Below are 17,234 nucleotides of genomic sequence, written 5' to 3' on the forward strand. Positions count from 1 at the left end.
GCGGGCTAAGTACACACACACACACACACACACACATGAGCAAGATTCACAAAGCCTACCAAGATGTATTTATGTATGCTGGTTCAGCCTTCATTCTCTCAACCCACACTAATAAACTCACTTTACAAAATGTGTTTGTGTGAATTGCTTAATCCTGACAATAAACTACTATAATAAAACAAGCCCTTACTCGCTGCCCTGGCATTTGTAGTATGAATGTTGTGGTTTATGAATTTCAATTAGTCCACCAAATGTGCTCCAAATATGTGACCTGCTCTTTGCATTCATGCGGTGGAGGCTGAGATGATGTTAATCTTGGAAGTGATTTCACAAAAAGCCAAGCTGAGGTGAAGCGAGTTCAAAGCAAGGCAAGTGTACTGCAAGACACCCCCATACAGAGGGCTTTAAAGTTCATCAACATTCAATGCAAAAAAAAAAAGAAGAAAAAAAAAGCTGTTTGGTTGATTCCCCTTGTCGACAGACATGCTCCTCGAAAATGAAAAATAAATGCAAAGTTAGAGTTATGCCTCAAGGTTACGCCTGTGGCTTCTCATGCACAACAAAACTGTTTTCACTGTTAAATCATGTTTTGACATGATCAAACCCTTTTATACATGTGTCTAGATAACAGCACTGAAAATGCATGTTCAGCCAAATGTAAAGCACTAAGGACCTTCATACAAAACAATGCTATATACATCACATATAATTGGTCATTTTCGAACATAGCTTTGCTAATAACCCTGTTAAAGAGAGTTATGTAAGAGATAATGTTAGGCTGGTCATTATCTCAAATTAAACCTTGATGCAAAGCAAAGAGGTCTTCCATCACACTGAAGGGGTTTATTTTGTGAGAATGACAGACTGACTATATATTATACCTTATATAACACCTGCCAATCCATTTATGGGTTAAAAATAGTTTAAACAAAAAAAAATTCAGCTTTTTTTTTTAGATTCCCGTAGCTTACACTGTGGAGCCTCACACTACCAACGCCAGGTTCGATTCCCAAGGAATGCATGAACTGATCAAATATATACCTTAAGTGAAATGTAAGTCGCTTTGAATAAGTGTCTGCCAAATGCATAAATGTAGTAATATATAAATAAACAGATACACAGTACAAGGACATGCAATACTGATTTGGGTTTAAATTATTTTAATAATTGAGATATTTGAACACTGAATGCAACGAAAGACCAATTCAAATGAAGTATTCCAGACACCAAGCTGGGTCTGTGAGAAATGTATGAAAAGGGGGAATAATTTAATTGAATTAAAAATGTTTCTTATCATCACATTTTGAGGTCCTTGAAATAAAATCCTGTTGTATAGGGCCGCTGTTGAAACAATCTAAACAATCTAAGATCAATGCACAGCACTGTGCTTTCCTATTTTGCATTGATGTGAACCATGGCAACATCACATTTTAAAAAGCTGGAACTGCATCAAGGCGGTGTTTGAAGTACAATGACTTAATTTGCTGTGCTTTTTGGTTTTTGCCTGCCAGACAGCTTGCCAAACACCACAGTTAAATAGTTCAATATCCCCATTACATGCAAACAGCCTTTTTAAACATAAAACATGCACGATTGATCGCAGATATTGTTCAAAAGAACTGTATTTCACTAAAACTGCTCAAATTAACAGGAGGGTGTAGCAAGAAACAAGCCCTGTTCCACTAGTCTATTCACTATTCTGAACCACTCTACGATATATTTATATATATACAGGGTCAATTATTGAGGGGGTTTAATTACTGGGCGGTTGCGGGGATGTACGTGGAAATGCTGTGAAAAATGTATCACGTCTAGAGCAAATATTAATCTTTTGGCTGAAAATATTGCTTGGTGCTAAATTCACAATCATGGTGTTTATTAATTTAAATCCTCCAGGAGAAGAAACAGAGAGAAAGAGAATAAGGAGAAATGGAAGGCGTCCTTGTCGAGGACCTTGACTATTTCAGGCCGGGGTGATAATAGCTTCCAGCACTGGCTGTTCCTTTAGCCGAAAGCGGCCAAATAGAGCCATTTGTCCACAGAACAGCACAGACTGTTTAGTTTCAAATTCCACGCATGATGACTCATGATTCCAGACAATTTGAAAATAAAGACAGACTCACAGATGTAACTGCCATCTCAAAGATTTCAGTTACAATGCAAGGATTGGTGCTCAGCTTCTTCCTCCTCCTTTTCTTCAGCCCAAGTCTTGCCGACGATACAGGTAAGTGGAGATGGCTTACAGCAGATGCAAATAATGAATAGACACTAAGTTCTGTGTGACTGATCCACCTGCTGTGCGGTATTGACATGAGAGGATGGCTTATTCACTGAAGGTGACAGTGATAGAGAGGGAAATGTGTCTCCTATCACACATCCCATTAATTGATTACACCTCTTCCCCACAATGTCACGCGTCCGCCGCTCCCATGATTTTCACAGCTGTTCTATACATTCCTCAAAGGATGGCATTAGCTGCCATCATAACAGCTGCCATAAAGCGTGATACAGGTACACCTAGAATCATTGGTAAAGCCACAACTGTATGTATACACTGAGTGTGTGTGTTGGAGAGAGAGAAAGGTGTTACTGATTATTGCACTGCACCTCAAGAAATTAACTGATCCATTGAATAAAATGTTATTACGAAAATGCAGGGCGAATAAGAAACAAATCAGAAAATGGAGAACATGTTAAAAAGTCATCATAAATGTCATGGCTAGTTAAAAAATTCTTTAAAAAATAAACAGTTGTGCTGTAAAATGTATTACATTTCATTCAGTTGCAATACAGCTGTGTGAAGTTTGAAGAACGTGTCTGGCGTGTGCGCTCCTCCTCCAGAGTGTTCATTACTGCTATAACCAATCACAAAATTAAAAAAAAAAGATTATAGAAATAGTCATTTTTTTAACTAATAAGAATTTTTTTTAACTACAGAAATGTCCATGCTTTACCCAGTTATTCTCTCTCTTACCCATATATCTAAAGCGTATACTATCATTCATAATTTTGGGGCCAGTTAGATTTTTTTTGTTTCGAAAGAAATTACTTTTATTTAGCAAGAATGCTTTAATTAGACTGAAAGTGACAGTAAAGACTTTTACATAGTATCAAAGATTTATAAAACGGATAGTTCCGGTCCTTGATTCTGATTGGTTGAGCCACGTTCGATTGTTTGTGATTCTTTGTTGCTGCATGTGTTGCTTGGCAACCTCTTTGGAACTACATTGCTTGGCGGAGCAATAAATGTGTTATAACGTCATATTTTTTGTTGCTGGTGTTTATTTTATGAATAAAATAAATATTAAAATGAATAGTTTTATGGAGTAACCATTTAATAAAAGCAATAAGCCCATTGAAACTGTGTTTTACAGTGAATTTAGAACAGCTAAGGGGCGTTGTTAGGGCCTATTGGAACAGATAAGCAATAAGCCCCGCGAATCACGGCTTTGCGGGGCTTACTGCTTTTATAAAATGGTTACTAAATAGAGAACACTAAATAGAGAACACTAAATAGAGAACACGCAAAAGCATTGAAATATCATTTTTCCTCCCATGATTTTAGATTTTTTCCAACACCATGTCCCTAGGAACTACGTACTATTCATCAAAGAATCCTGAACAAAAGTATCACGGTTCCTACAAAAATATCAAGCAGCACAACTGTTTTCAACATTGATAATAAAAAATGTTTCTTGAGCAGCAAATCAGCATATTAGAATGATTTCTAAAGGATCATGTGACACTGAAGACTGGAGTAATGATGCTTAAAATTCAGCTTTTACATCACAGGATTTACACTTTAAAAAACAATAAAATAGAAAACAATTTAAACTGTAATAATATTTCAACATACTACTATTTTACTGAATTTTTTATCATAAATGCAGCTTTGAGAGACTTCTTTTAAAAAAACAGATCTTATTAAGTGACCCCAAAGTTCTGATAACATCCAACATTTCAAATAGACCACCCATTCATATTCATAACCAAGTGTAGATTAGGATATGACCGTGCACATTTACATATCAAAAACTTGGTGGAGGCGTGGTTACTCATTTCACACACAAAACGATTTGTCAGTCACAAAAGAATAATTTACATATAGAACAATGGTCATGTTAAACTAAATTACAACTTTCTAGTCCCAATAACCTTGACTAACATTATAAGTGTGGGGAAGGAAACAAAATATTGAAATGTGTCTGTTTTGTCCTCTTCTGCCACAGTGGCCGAGGACATTGGACCTCACCAGCTGAAGCGTCTGGTGGAGCTATTGACAGATAGCGAGTGTGAGGAGTTCATCTCGGCCATGACTCAACCAGAGGACAACATCTTCCAACACTTGGACCGACTATCTGCAGAAAGGAACCAGTTACTGCAGTCAAGAAGACGCAGACACACAGGTAACCGTGATAAACACAAGCGTAGTTTAAATCAGCTCTAATAAATTGATACTTATTTGATTTATGCTAATGAAACCCAGCAGTGCGATGTGTGACGAGACACATCCTGCAGTAAATGAAGAGGTCATGAGCAACCAAATGTATTTGTTTATCTCCACTGCACACATCAGTCTGCCGTTGAGTGGCCCACTCAAGAGACATCTCAACCAGACGAATTGTTGATATGATACCTTTTCATCAGAAATTAAATCTATCGAGGTAGTGGGACATGATTGAATTGTTTAATTGCCTGAACAACTGAAGAGCTGGCTGCTTTCCTTCTGCCTGTCTGGAGCACGTTTGATATTTTGCATGTGTGTGTGTGTGTGTGATTGTCAGACCAGAAGCCCCCCTGTCGTTCAGCGCTGAAGGACTGGCTGCAGATTCACGGCAAGCAGATATACTACGACAGGCTGTCTCGTGCACTGCAACAGATCGGCAGGACTGACATCGCCATAGGTCAGCTGCACACAACACTCACACACATACATGCACTGCACCACCACACTCAGTAAACAATCAAACTGATGCTACAATAATTTGTACACTATTGAGAAGAGATGCACAATATATCATTACCCTAATGGTTTTTGGCTGATATTAGAGATTCTTTAATTTAGCAGTATTTTTGATAATGTATGTGTGAATTGATTAATCATCTAAATTTGTATTTATTTTATATCATTTAGACTACCTTTGTTAAGTGTGCCGCACACATCCTGAAAAGTAAAGTCGAAACAATTCAAACGCCCCCTGGTGGCTGGCTGCAGTATCGGTCATAAACCCCGCCCTCCCCATGTAATCAAATGGGACGCAAGCCAAACTAAAAAATCCAATTACACTTTTCTGTCATTTTAGGTAGTTTTTAATCACACTGATGTATGTTCAAGTGTTTGTTTTACCAATAAGTTTGGTTTTAGTTAGTTATTAGATGCTATAAAAATGGGGTGTAATGTCATGATTGACAGCTGTGCTTGCGATCGAGTCTGTGGGAGCGAGAGTATGTGCGGGACCTTGATACCGCGGCTCCACCTCAGGATCACTGCGAGGACTCGGGCTCCAAATTATGTCATCCCAATGACTGTTTCTGGGATATTTTGGCTTCATTTGGTGGAAGGAAGTGGAGATGTGTTGTCCATCTTTTTTTTACATTCTATGCCTCCAACTCTCACTTAAAGTTAATACTTATAATTGAAAAAAACACTGAAATGTAATCTATATCAAAAGGATATCCATTTTTCATACTGATCATTATAACAGGATGCTTAAAGTCACTTGTTAAATGATTAAAATTATTGATTTTAGCTTTTAATGTTTTATGTTTTATGTTATTCATTTTATTTACACAAAATAGTATAGAATAGCTGAGTTGTACTGTTGTTCCTAAGTGCTCTACTATTCACTTTCCAAAATTCAGTGTCGTAAATATTTCTCTACATTTGATTTTTATTATTTTATTAAATATATTATCAAATGCTCTACTTTGCAGAAGACAGTATTTTAACTAAGGCTGCCCCTAACTAAAGATTTTTTGGTAACACTTTAGTTTAGGGTCCAATTCTCATCTATTAACTAAGTGTTTATTTGCATGCATATATAGGATATTGGCTGTTTATTAGTATTTACAGAATAAAGCACATATTAATGCCTTATTCATTTCTGCATGGCCATATTCTACATCCCTTAATCCTACCCACTACATAAACTGAACAACTACTAACTATTAATAAGCAGTTATTAGGAGTTTATTGAGGTAAAAGTTGTAGTTAATAATGAGAATTGGACCCTAAACTAAAGTGTGACCGTTTTTTCTAGCCGACTAGTAGTCGTTCATTTAAGCCATTAGTCGACTAGTCGCACATTCATGATATTTATTTAATTACTTACATATATACTGGGAGAGTGGCATGGGAAAATGGCTTGAGTTTCAGGGCTAAGAAAAAATATTATATGTAACATTGCTAACATTGTTCTACAATACAGAAAAATACTAAACCATAATAAAGAGCCTTTAACATATAAATGAAGTGCTCAAGTGCACACATAAAGCTTACCGCAGATGCTGACTGATCATCTCAACGGGATAGTGGATGTGCCGACTGAATGCATGTTAATTTAAACATGTCAAGCAGTAAGCAAGGTACTAATTTAGCTTCCATACTCCACACGAACACTTGGATATGCGCCTAATTATAGCGCACAATTATCGTCAATGTTAGAGCAAGAGACCATGTGAACTTAGGCTACTACTTACATGCTTCAAATGATAAGCCATGATTGAGACAGAATAATAGGCGAACATTTGGATTTCCTACCCGATATACTATAATTACAACATCGAACAGCCGTGTTAACAATCGGTCACACTTTATTTTATAACAAGTGTCCTTGTTATTTGTAGTTACTGTAAAAATAACAATAAATTATGTGTAATTACATGCAACTAACCCAAAACCAACCCCTATTCCTAACCCTAGTGCGTGTAGTTAATTAATATTACTCAGTACTTAAATGTATAATTACACTGTAACATGGACACCTTAAAGGAACACACCACTTTTTTTCGGAAATAGGCTAATTTTCCCAACTCCCCTAGAGTTAAATAGTTGAGTTTTACCATTTGAGTTTTACCGTTCACAACTTCCAATGTGACCAACACTAAGTTTGTGTAGTTACCTAGCTGGGGACTATTTTCAGGCGCTGCGTAATATCATTGTGCCTGCTGCACTCATGGTACGGCAGCAAAGTTCCTTGATTATTACGCAGGAATGAGAGTATAGTTCCTAGCCATATCGGCCTAGAAAATCGCAACTTTTCATTTTCCGTCGGTCTTAGTACACAATGTAACTACAGAAGAGTCAAGTTTTAAATAGGAAAAATATCGAAACTCTTTGATCATTTTTTTTAGATAGATGCTAACGGTCGAATCAGATTCAATGATCTATGCTAAGCTATGCTAAAAGTGCTACCGCCAAAATCAAAGATCGGCTGAATGGATTCGAAAACGGTAAAACTCAACTGGTTAACTCTAGGGGAGTCAGAAAATGAGCCTATTACCAAAAAAAATGGAGTGTTCCTTTAAAATAAAGTGTAACCTAACAATCTGTTCATTGTGGATTTAAAATGTATCGACTAATCAAACAATCGACTAGTTTGGTTGACTACTAGAGGGCAGTCCTAATTTTAACATAGTAAAACTACATACTTCACCTTTAAGGAGCCCTACAAAGCCACAGCTAACATGATATTCATTTACCAACAATAAAGTTTGTCAAAAACTTTTTAAAAAGTTTTTCCATCTCCTTTTCTTTTGTTTTTGCACACTACTAATGCAACGAGCACCGAGCTAATTCACAGTCATTCATCTTACATGCCAAAAGATGAAACTCAGCAGACTGCATAATGTTATTTTTATACATTTCTGATAGAACGCACTTTGCACCCTGTCACTCAGGGTGATTGTGGTCCAGCGTACAGGCGACTCCACAGCCGAATGGCATCGGATATGAGAAGGTGCAAACAATTTGACAGCAGGCTCGCTAGAGCTGACACCAGATTCACTACACGCCATCTGTTCCTTTCATCATCTCCGTTAAAGGGAGAAAGGGATAAACAGAGAAGAAGAGGGGGGAAAAAATGACAGGCTCGACAGCCCAAGAACATCCTTCAGTCAAAAGCGGTGCACTGCAGAAAATAAAAAGCAAACACAGAAACTGATGCGTATGGGAAATGCACAATGCCGCAATTACAAGAGCTTTAATTGGCGGCCTGTAAATGGTCTATGATGAGCGGTAGCCACTCAGCGACAGCACCTTGGATAAACTGCGTACTTATGTTCCGGCATGTGTGTCTTCTTCAGTTGTTCTTGCTTCATTATACTTGGTACATTTATTGGGCCCTGCACACTTAGTTAATCTCATTTCAAGACGTTCATGGAGGCTATTACTCTGTTTGATTTCCTAATGTGCTGCAAGAATTGCTTGTGTCTTGTACGAATATGAAATGAATGTCACAAATAAACAGCTGCTAGAGCTGCCTCCAGCATAATTGTCATCAAGTAATGAAGTGAATTCATGTTAAAACCCTATGAGTAAAGACAACGGTCACCACTAGACAACTGGACTGGAAGTAATGCATGTGCTTTTTATCTAACAGAGGTGGGTAAGAACATCAACCAGGACAAAACTCTTGCTATACAGAGATATGTGGAAGGCTACCATGAACTTGTTAGCCAAATGGAGAAGCATCAACCAGAAGATCATGATGATCATGAGGTGGTTCTGCAGTACTCTGCAAAACAGGGTGAGATGCCTCAGAAGGTTTACAAATTATAGAAAGATTGATGTGTTTTAAATCATTTGAGTGGTATTCTTGGGTCTCTATTTCTAAACCATAAAATATGTTATTATGCAAGTACATTTTAAAGGAGTAATATTATATAAGTCTTTTGTAATATCATATAACTCCTGCAGAGTTCAGCTCCAACCCCAATTAAACACACCTGAGCTATTCAAGCTCTTACTAGGCATACTAGACACTTTCAGGAAGGTGTAATGAAGCAAGTTTGAGCTAAACTCTGCAGGACAGTGGCCCTCCAGGAGCAGGTTTGGACACCTCTGGTCAAGAAGGAGCCACGTTTCTAAGCACGGATTAGGCGTTGTTGATGAATAAACATTGAGGTCATGTGTTAATATTTTGGGTCTTTGACATCAAAAACCTGACGAACTCAGAACAAGCTATTTAGTCTTCTTAGTGTCAGTTTCTGTTGAACTGGCCCCACCATTATAAAAAAAAAAAGATATATATGTTATTATATGTTCATATGTTTGCGGTTGGCAACCCCGGTTTCACAGACAAGGCTTAAGACTAGTCCCAGACTGTTTTAACTGAAAGCTACCTACACTGTAAAATCAAGCGGCAACCTTCCGGTCTCTCTTTTGAATCCAACACGGAAGTGACTTAAACTGCAATTCATCGACTGTCCGCTAGAGACAGGCTCCAAATGAGAGTCAATCCCATAGTTAATATGGCCAACTTTACAGCAGAAAAAAAAAATGTTTACAGCCTGGTACAAAAAGTGGTTTTGGTCTATATAGCTAATTTTGCCCTTCATAACAACTGTGAGGGGGGTGAATTTTTTTTATAACTCATCCGTTTAAATTACATTAAGCCTTAAAGTTCTGCATAATTAAGGGAGTGGCCACTTGAGTGACAGGTGGATTGCCGCTGCTGTCACTACTAGCCGTTTGTCTCCTGTCTGTTAGCTGTCACGTCACCTCAGCTAATCACACCTCTTTGCCCATTTTCGGTTATCCGGGAATGACGCACAGTGACGCACTGTCAAGATGGCGACAGCTGGCTCCGCCCACTTTGGGCTTCAAAATTGCTTTTCAGAAACCTACGGGTGACGTCACAGACACTATGTCAATATTGTTTTAGTCTATGCTTAAAATACGTCACTGCCGTTGTTTTTCACACCAGTAAAAAAAAATTCTAAGGCATGTTTATAAAATCTACTTATATGCTAATTAATATCTAATATGCTGATTTGCTGCTCAAGAAACATTTATTAATCAGGCATGTGATTGGCTAAGGACAAAAAAGCAGGAAAATCCGGAAAAATCACATCCCTGATTAATGTTGAAAACGCTTGTACTGCTTAACATTTTTGGTGAACAAAACATAGTTGTCTATAAGCAACTGTAACTTATCTGAAAATCAATGACTCATGTTAACAACTCTTGCCACTGATTACTTCACAGCCAGAGGGTTCACCTGGAAAGACTTGGACTTGGTGGTGAAAAGGCAACCAGTGTCACCTTATCCGCACCATCTGCTAGACAGAACATGGCCTCTACTTTACGGCCTTCTGTCTGGATTTGCCATCGCACTGCTCATGAGTGTGGCCATCTTTCTTATTAGCATATATGTATCCCATGGCAACAGAACCAAATCCAGGTCTGAGCATCAACCCTGTTGCTGTCCCCTCCTCAGTGTTGTGACATCATCAGATTAAGTCACCCAGAGGACACACGCAGACCGAGTAATGGATGTTCAGGATAATAATGAAGCCATGTTCATCAATATGAAATTCATTATTAAACGATGGCTGATTATGACCCATGCTACTAGTCTCAAAGTGCCTTCTTATTGGATGTTATTTCATATAGTGTGCTATTTAAACTATAGTTAGACAGCCTATGCAGACACCTTCAGCGCAGACAGTTCCCACTGCCTCTCATAAAGACATTTCTGCAATAAAGCAGCTGACAGAACATAATGACAGCAATCTGTTACCTCCATCGGGACTGCTGCCATTGTCCTGTCAGTGATTTGATGGTGTGTAGGGGAGGCTGCGCTGGAATGCTGTTGCCTTGACAATCTTAGCACTTCCTGTTTCCAGTCCGCGACAGTGGCGGTGTGCTCGTCTGGCATTGAGGAAAAACTAATTATCCAGCCTGGCTCCTTCTCCCCTGAGCTTGCACATGCCCCCTGAAGCAATCCACAAGGCTAATAACAATGACAATGCCTGCAGACAATGCAGTCAGTACATCAGCCTCAGAGAGACTGGATAGACTGGGCAAGTGTGGCAATGAAAACACACGGGAGAGAGCGCTGAATGGAGTACAGAAGGAACTAATTCACCAAGATGAGCAATGCAGCAGGAAATGAGCTCACAAGCAAGCAAAGTATCTCTCGCAAACACTGGGATCGTCTCTCTTATCATTTAAGTGCTTCCCTTGTTCTAAAGAAAAACATGCCCCTTCCTCATCCTCGTCCTTTTTCTTTCCTTTTATTTCTTCTATAATTGAACTAATTACTTCATTATACAAATCCAGACTAATGTGCTCCTGGAACCACACATCATGGATTAATAGTGGTGCTAAGCAGCAATTATAGGCAATTAGTTCATAAATCAACATCTAAACAAATTAAAGTGCCGGGGAGGGGAGGTGTATATTCAAAACACCGCGAGGGCCAAAAGGTCACATACTCAAACTTTAAGGTCCTAATTACACCTGGTATTAAGATGAGGGAGACACATTCCCGTTTACACCTGGTGTTTTAATCCGTCTCTTTTGTCCTTATTTCTTCGAGGGGGGGGGGGGGGGGGGGTCTATGGGCGGGTAAATGTTATGCACGCTATTTACAGATGAACACGACCGGAGACTACGGAAAAACATACGGCGAGCAGCAGCTTTCGTTTCTGCTCTGACAGCCGCAAAACTACGCCGAACACTGTGAGTGTGTGTTAGAAGTATCAGGAATGGTGAGAGAACATTGTGCTTGGTATGTTTTTCGTCAAACCAAACTTGGGTCTTTATCCAACAAAGTTTAAATCCCGTCTGGCTAGCTCACTTCCCAAAATGTTTATGCATTAGATCAGTAGGTGGAGAGTAGGCGGTCTTTTGTGGCTGTTCGAGATAGTAACTGAGGCTGTCAAGACACCTTTTCATTATCACTGCATAGAGTTCCAATTAAATGCGTATATGGAATTAACGGAATCAGGTCCAATTTGAGCTTCGAGTTCATTGAAATATTTTAACTAACTGGAAATTAAGCATTCTAATAAAAAATAAGAGCGTGAGATGAGAATTACCAATGTTTTTTTTTAAACAGTATTTTTCTAAATGTGCAGTTGGGAATAGTTATGTCTGAAATAATTATAATTATAAAAATTTATAAGCTAAAATTTATATAAATTTATATAAATTTAAAATTTATATAGCCCTAGAAAACCTACTTTGCTTTTCTTTCATACGTATTGTTGGTCATTTGTTTTGTGTGTATATATATATATATATTTATTAATTTTATGCATGGTGAATAAGCAGAGGGTAATGGCTGTTTCATGACCAGTTTGAATGAGTGAGCGAATTTTGACTGAGTGTGCCAAAATGGCTGCCGCTTTTGCATAGTTTGTGTTTGCTAATAATTATTTGAAACTTAGCAATCTGACAGCTCCAGTAGTCATGTAAACTATGTATAAACCTTAATTAAACAATTTAATAATCAATTAAAAAAAGGAATTTATACCTGTATGATATTACGCTGTAGCCACATTGGGCCAGCAGTTTGGAAAATGGATGGATGGATGGATGATTCAGCTGCAGGCGCCATCTTCTGGTCAGATTTGGGAATTAATTCGTATATTCTCTAGTCTACCCGTTGAGCATTCATTGACTGAATCCAAAATCGCCCCCTAAACCCTCATTCACTCTCTAGGCTCCCACTCTCTGGCTCTCTAGGAACGAACCTGCCTTCCATATAGGTGGTGATTTCGGGCATAGCCGAGATTTCAAAAAAGTGCCATAAAGTATAACAAAGCATTACACAGTTCCTCCAGTATTCAAAGTCCTCTAAGGCCAAACAATAGCTGAGAATCTTTACTTCTGCCAGTTAATGAATTGATGATATACACAAGAACTGTGTTTCCATGTTTCTCAAAAGTGCACTGAATTCGACACCACAAAAAAGGAGCCACAACTGAATCCGAACTTAAAGGGGTAGCCTAGTTCATCCAAAATTACAAAAGTCTGACATTATTTTCTCACCCTCATGTTGCTCCAAACCTGTATGCTTTTATTTTCTCTACAGAACAAAAGAAGACATATGTCCAGAAAATTAGACCACATTGACTTTCCTTGTACAGACAAAAAAAAAAATCTTCTTTTATGCCCTACAGAGAAAAATAAAACATAAGAGTGAGTAAATGATGACACAATTCTCATTTTTTGTGAACTATCCCTTTAAGTTTAGATGCAGTTTTTGCACCTTTATCTGTGGTGTGTGCTTCTTTTGGCTGGTGCTTTCTTGTACAGTGAATATGCCAGGCCTTTTTTCAGCAACCCTCCCAAATTGGTATTTTTTATTTAAACAGCCATTAAATGACCGCTAATGTGAAGCATGAGCCATTTTGAAATAGTTACAGAATCTGAACAAAGACCATCATCATATCACTAGGAGGTTAAAATCTTGCTGCATTTAAGACGCAGGGTCAAGTAAAAAACAAATGGAAACTGCGGCTAAATATTGGTTGTACAACAATGGACCAATCAGATGAATCTGGGGTGGGATAAGCATCTCTAGCGGCAATGTATGGGAGTTAACGCGCTTATAAACGTCCATTATGTTCCGTCCAGTTGTTTGTAATGCAAGAAGGCAAAAAAATTATGTGTGACATGATGCATATCTTACATCTGACATGTCTGTCATCCTGTTCCTCTCTGATCAGTAATGATTTGCTGATGGCGTTGAAATGCCATGACACAGCAAGCAGCCGAAAACTCATCTATACAGCGCAATGAAGACAATGCCTTGGTGCAGCTGGGCTCTGTCAAAGAGAAACACATAACAACATGAGTATATTGCCACTCTCTCTGACAACTACTATTTTTGTTTGTCCCTCATGCACACATATAAATGTCAAAAAATGAATTCTGTCTCTCTCACACAAGCATGAAAACAGATGGAGACACACATGGCATAACAGAATCGTCCATGCATTCTCACAAAGTCTCATCCAAACTTTGAATAAGATGATGCATGTAGGCATTTTTGCATTGTGTGCCATGCTATCGGAGATATTTAAAAAGAGAAGCATACAAGTGTGCTTGTATACAATTATAATTCATTACAGCCCAAAATAGACTTAAGCATCATATTTGACACATTTAAAATAATGCGTTTTGTCTGAAAAAAAAGACATATTTAAAGTTTGTTAGGTTCACATCGGAACAACATTGAACAGACTGTACCTCTGTCTGTCACATCATATAAAAAATATGGCATCTGCACTGACTTAAAAGCGTTTTAACAGCATGCGCTTCCCATTAGCAAACCTAATGTCAAATATGATCTTTACAATAAAGTTCTAACAGATGGACATCAAATCAATGTTCTTCTGTCGAGAATGATTGATTGACATCCTCTTAATTCAGCTTTTTACTCAAAGGTTTTTCAACCAGGGTTGAATAGACAGATATATTGACAAATGTAAGACATACAGAAATGTCTATATATGCAATAAGTGTTTAAAGCTACACTGTGTCACTTTTTAAGTTGATTCTTAGCAAAAAACACTTTCTTTCAAAATGATATGCTCATTAATGTGTAATTACTTCTACCAACTAGGCTAATCAAGTATTCTCATAAGCGTAGAATCTGCCATTTAGAATAAATACGAGTGAGTCGCTCGAATGGCGGCAGCCATGTTGCGCCTCCATCTTGAAAATACATTAGCCAAAGAGGGACATACCTGGAAATTCAAGCTTCGCCTTTCGCGTTTTTACACTCAGTGGCACCGTGCGAGGGGGAGATTACTCGCGACTGCCGGCAGATTTGGAGTTAAAACGCCCTCGGAATGGGAGGGGCTAGAAAGTAATATTCAGTTGGTAGTCATAAACAATTTCACCGCTAGATGGGAGAAAATCCTACACAGTGTAGCTTTAAACATTTATTTCTAAATGTTTTTTTTTTTATGTGCGATTTCTCGATATTATTAATAAAAGATATTATATTAAGTCAACAAATAAACTCTTGCCTTTTAATTTTATAGGGTTCTTGGGTTGGACAAGAGTGTATGGGTGGAGAGTTCCTTGGTTGAAAAAGGTTGTCAACACCTGGTTTAGTTGTGATGAATATTATTTTGAATAAATTTCAGATTGGAATATTTTAAACCCATTCACCAAAAAAGATTTGTTCATTCACTGATTCATTATGAGGCCTTTTCTCTTTCTTTCATTATGCCAGTAGATGGCGAAAACTGGGTGACCTTTTGTGTTATAAATGAGTCACTGAATCATTCATTCAGCCTATTCGTACTCACATGACGAACAGCACGGCTGCGTCCGAAATCGCATACTTTCTTGTGTAGGTACTTATTTTGAATAAGTATTTACTTCACGACGTGTAAAAAAGTATGTTATACATAGTATGAGTGTGTGTAGTATGAGTGTAAACCTGACATGCTGTCATTATCATGTGACCAACCGTCAGTTACATCGCTTCATTGCCATTCATATCCTTTCCAGTGGCCTCATGGGACAGTAAAGTGTCCATCATATGCACACTTCAGAATCTTGCCGGAAGTAGTAGGTCATCTGGGTACTTTTTGCCTATTCTTTTGAGTAGGCTACTGTGAATTCGGACATATTTATGTCACATACTGTTTTTCACCTGCTATAGTATGGACGTATGAGATTTCGGATGCAGCCCAGGTCAAAGCTTTAGCAGATCCAAAGGAAACGAATGGGAATGTGTACGGATAACGTACCTACATCTGAGTGTGTAACTGTTGTGAAAATTAACATCATTTTTGTGTGTGTGTGTGTGTGTGTGTGTGTGTGTGTGTGTGTGTGTGTGTGTGTGTGTGTGTGTCCTTTTAAAAATCTATGTTCGCTTCGACTTTAATTGGATAAAAGGGGATTTCAAATACCTGTGCTTTAATTCTCCCCCCTCCCCTGAGTCCCCTCAGTCTTAGATCATCCCACTCCCAAGCCCAACATGCACCAAAGTGATCGGGTCTCCAGGGAATGTTCAGTATCATTAGATGATTTTACCTGATTTGTGCATTTGCATCTTTGACATCTCTCGGGAACCCATTCGCATTTAACACAGACAGATCCCGTCTGTAAGCCATCTCCTACTCACGTATACTGTTGAGATTACATCTGTGATTTAAAAGCAAACTTTTTAAACCGTATGTTTCCGAAGTTGTGTGGCGGCTTCACAACACAAACGAGTCCCTTCATAGAAGTTTTACTCAACCTCTCCAGGTTGACTTGACAGAACCACAGTGCCCTCCAGTGGTCCAGATAAACACTGCAGATCATATTTGATCTATTTTTTTTTTTTTTTTTTTATTATTATTCTTACACTCGCTGGAGAATTTTTATTTATTTAAATATGGTTAAAATAAGGCACAAACAAGAAAGCCTAAGATGATAAAAGAGATGTGTCACTTTTTAGAAATGTAGTCTTTGCTTTCATTTTTGTATAGGCCTGCGTTTATACCATTTTCTGAAAACTCTAAAAATTTGAGGGTGGTGTAACCACCACCATGTAGCCTAAAAATTACTAAAACTTTCCATTCACTTTGAATATTAATCATTTTCATATTTTCATACAAGTCATATTAATGCAATTTTTTTTACAAATATCATGAATTTTTGAGTATCAAGAAGCTTTGTTAGGGTTACTCCTTTTGACCTGTGTAAAATAATAACAATATTATTATTATATACAATATAGATATGGTTCACATCACTTAACACTATAGCACACAAATAACTGCCTCATTACCGGGTCTAAAGGTCAGAGAAAATGAACTTTCATTGATCACCACATGAGGTTTCTGAACAGCTAGTTTTAGTAGAATGGATTGTGAACCACAAAATCCGCCATCGTGAACTCACATGCAACTGAAATCATTTTTTAAAGTAAATAGCTACATGGCTCACTATGGTCACCTCTATTCCCTCCTGTGCTCACTGCATGCGCTCTATTGAATCCAGCCAACCACAAAATATTAGCTGAACGATATAATCAGATGGAGTTGTGATTGACAGTAAAAGTGGACACCATATGTGTGTGCATGTGTAAGATAAGCGTGCTGCTCAGATTTGCTGATGGGGAAAACGGGCACATACACCAAAGCAGAATCACACATCAAACAGCCATTCCATTATTTTTCAAACAAACACACAGCTATCCGCACTCATTACCCCAGTAAACACAGTCATGAGCATGGAGCCGGTTTTTGGAGTCAGTGTAATAATGGAAATCACC

General features: G+C 38.1%; 1 protein-coding gene and 1 long non-coding RNA gene across 2 annotated transcripts in view; one reads left to right on the forward strand and one right to left on the reverse strand.

Annotated features, from left to right (window-relative positions):
- The window catches only part of LOC307145924, a 42,048-nt gene extending 25,879 nt beyond the window's left edge, over positions 1–16,169 (reverse strand). Inside the window, exons 1-2 of the long non-coding RNA XR_013819020.1 lie at positions 16,007–16,169; positions 13,644–13,779 (exon numbers count right to left, since the gene is read on the reverse strand). This is a non-coding gene — a long non-coding RNA (uncharacterized lncRNA). The remainder of the gene's footprint in view (positions 1–13,643; positions 13,780–16,006) is intronic.
- Positions 1,965–10,570, forward strand: tmdd1 (transmembrane and death domain 1). The gene is made up of 5 exons (XM_079849564.1): positions 1,965–2,224; positions 4,230–4,406; positions 4,785–4,904; positions 8,601–8,747; positions 10,208–10,570. The coding sequence occupies exons 1-5, from the start codon at positions 2,077–2,079 to the stop codon at positions 10,459–10,461; spliced, it is 846 nt and encodes a 281-aa protein (XP_079705690.1). The 5' UTR covers positions 1,965–2,076; the 3' UTR covers positions 10,462–10,570.
- Positions 16,170–17,234: the final 1,065 nt, after the last annotated feature.

The sequence above is a fragment of the Squalius cephalus genome, assembly GCF_949319135.1.
Source record: "Squalius cephalus genome assembly, chromosome: 18".
NCBI lineage: Eukaryota > Metazoa > Chordata > Actinopteri > Cypriniformes > Leuciscidae > Squalius > Squalius cephalus.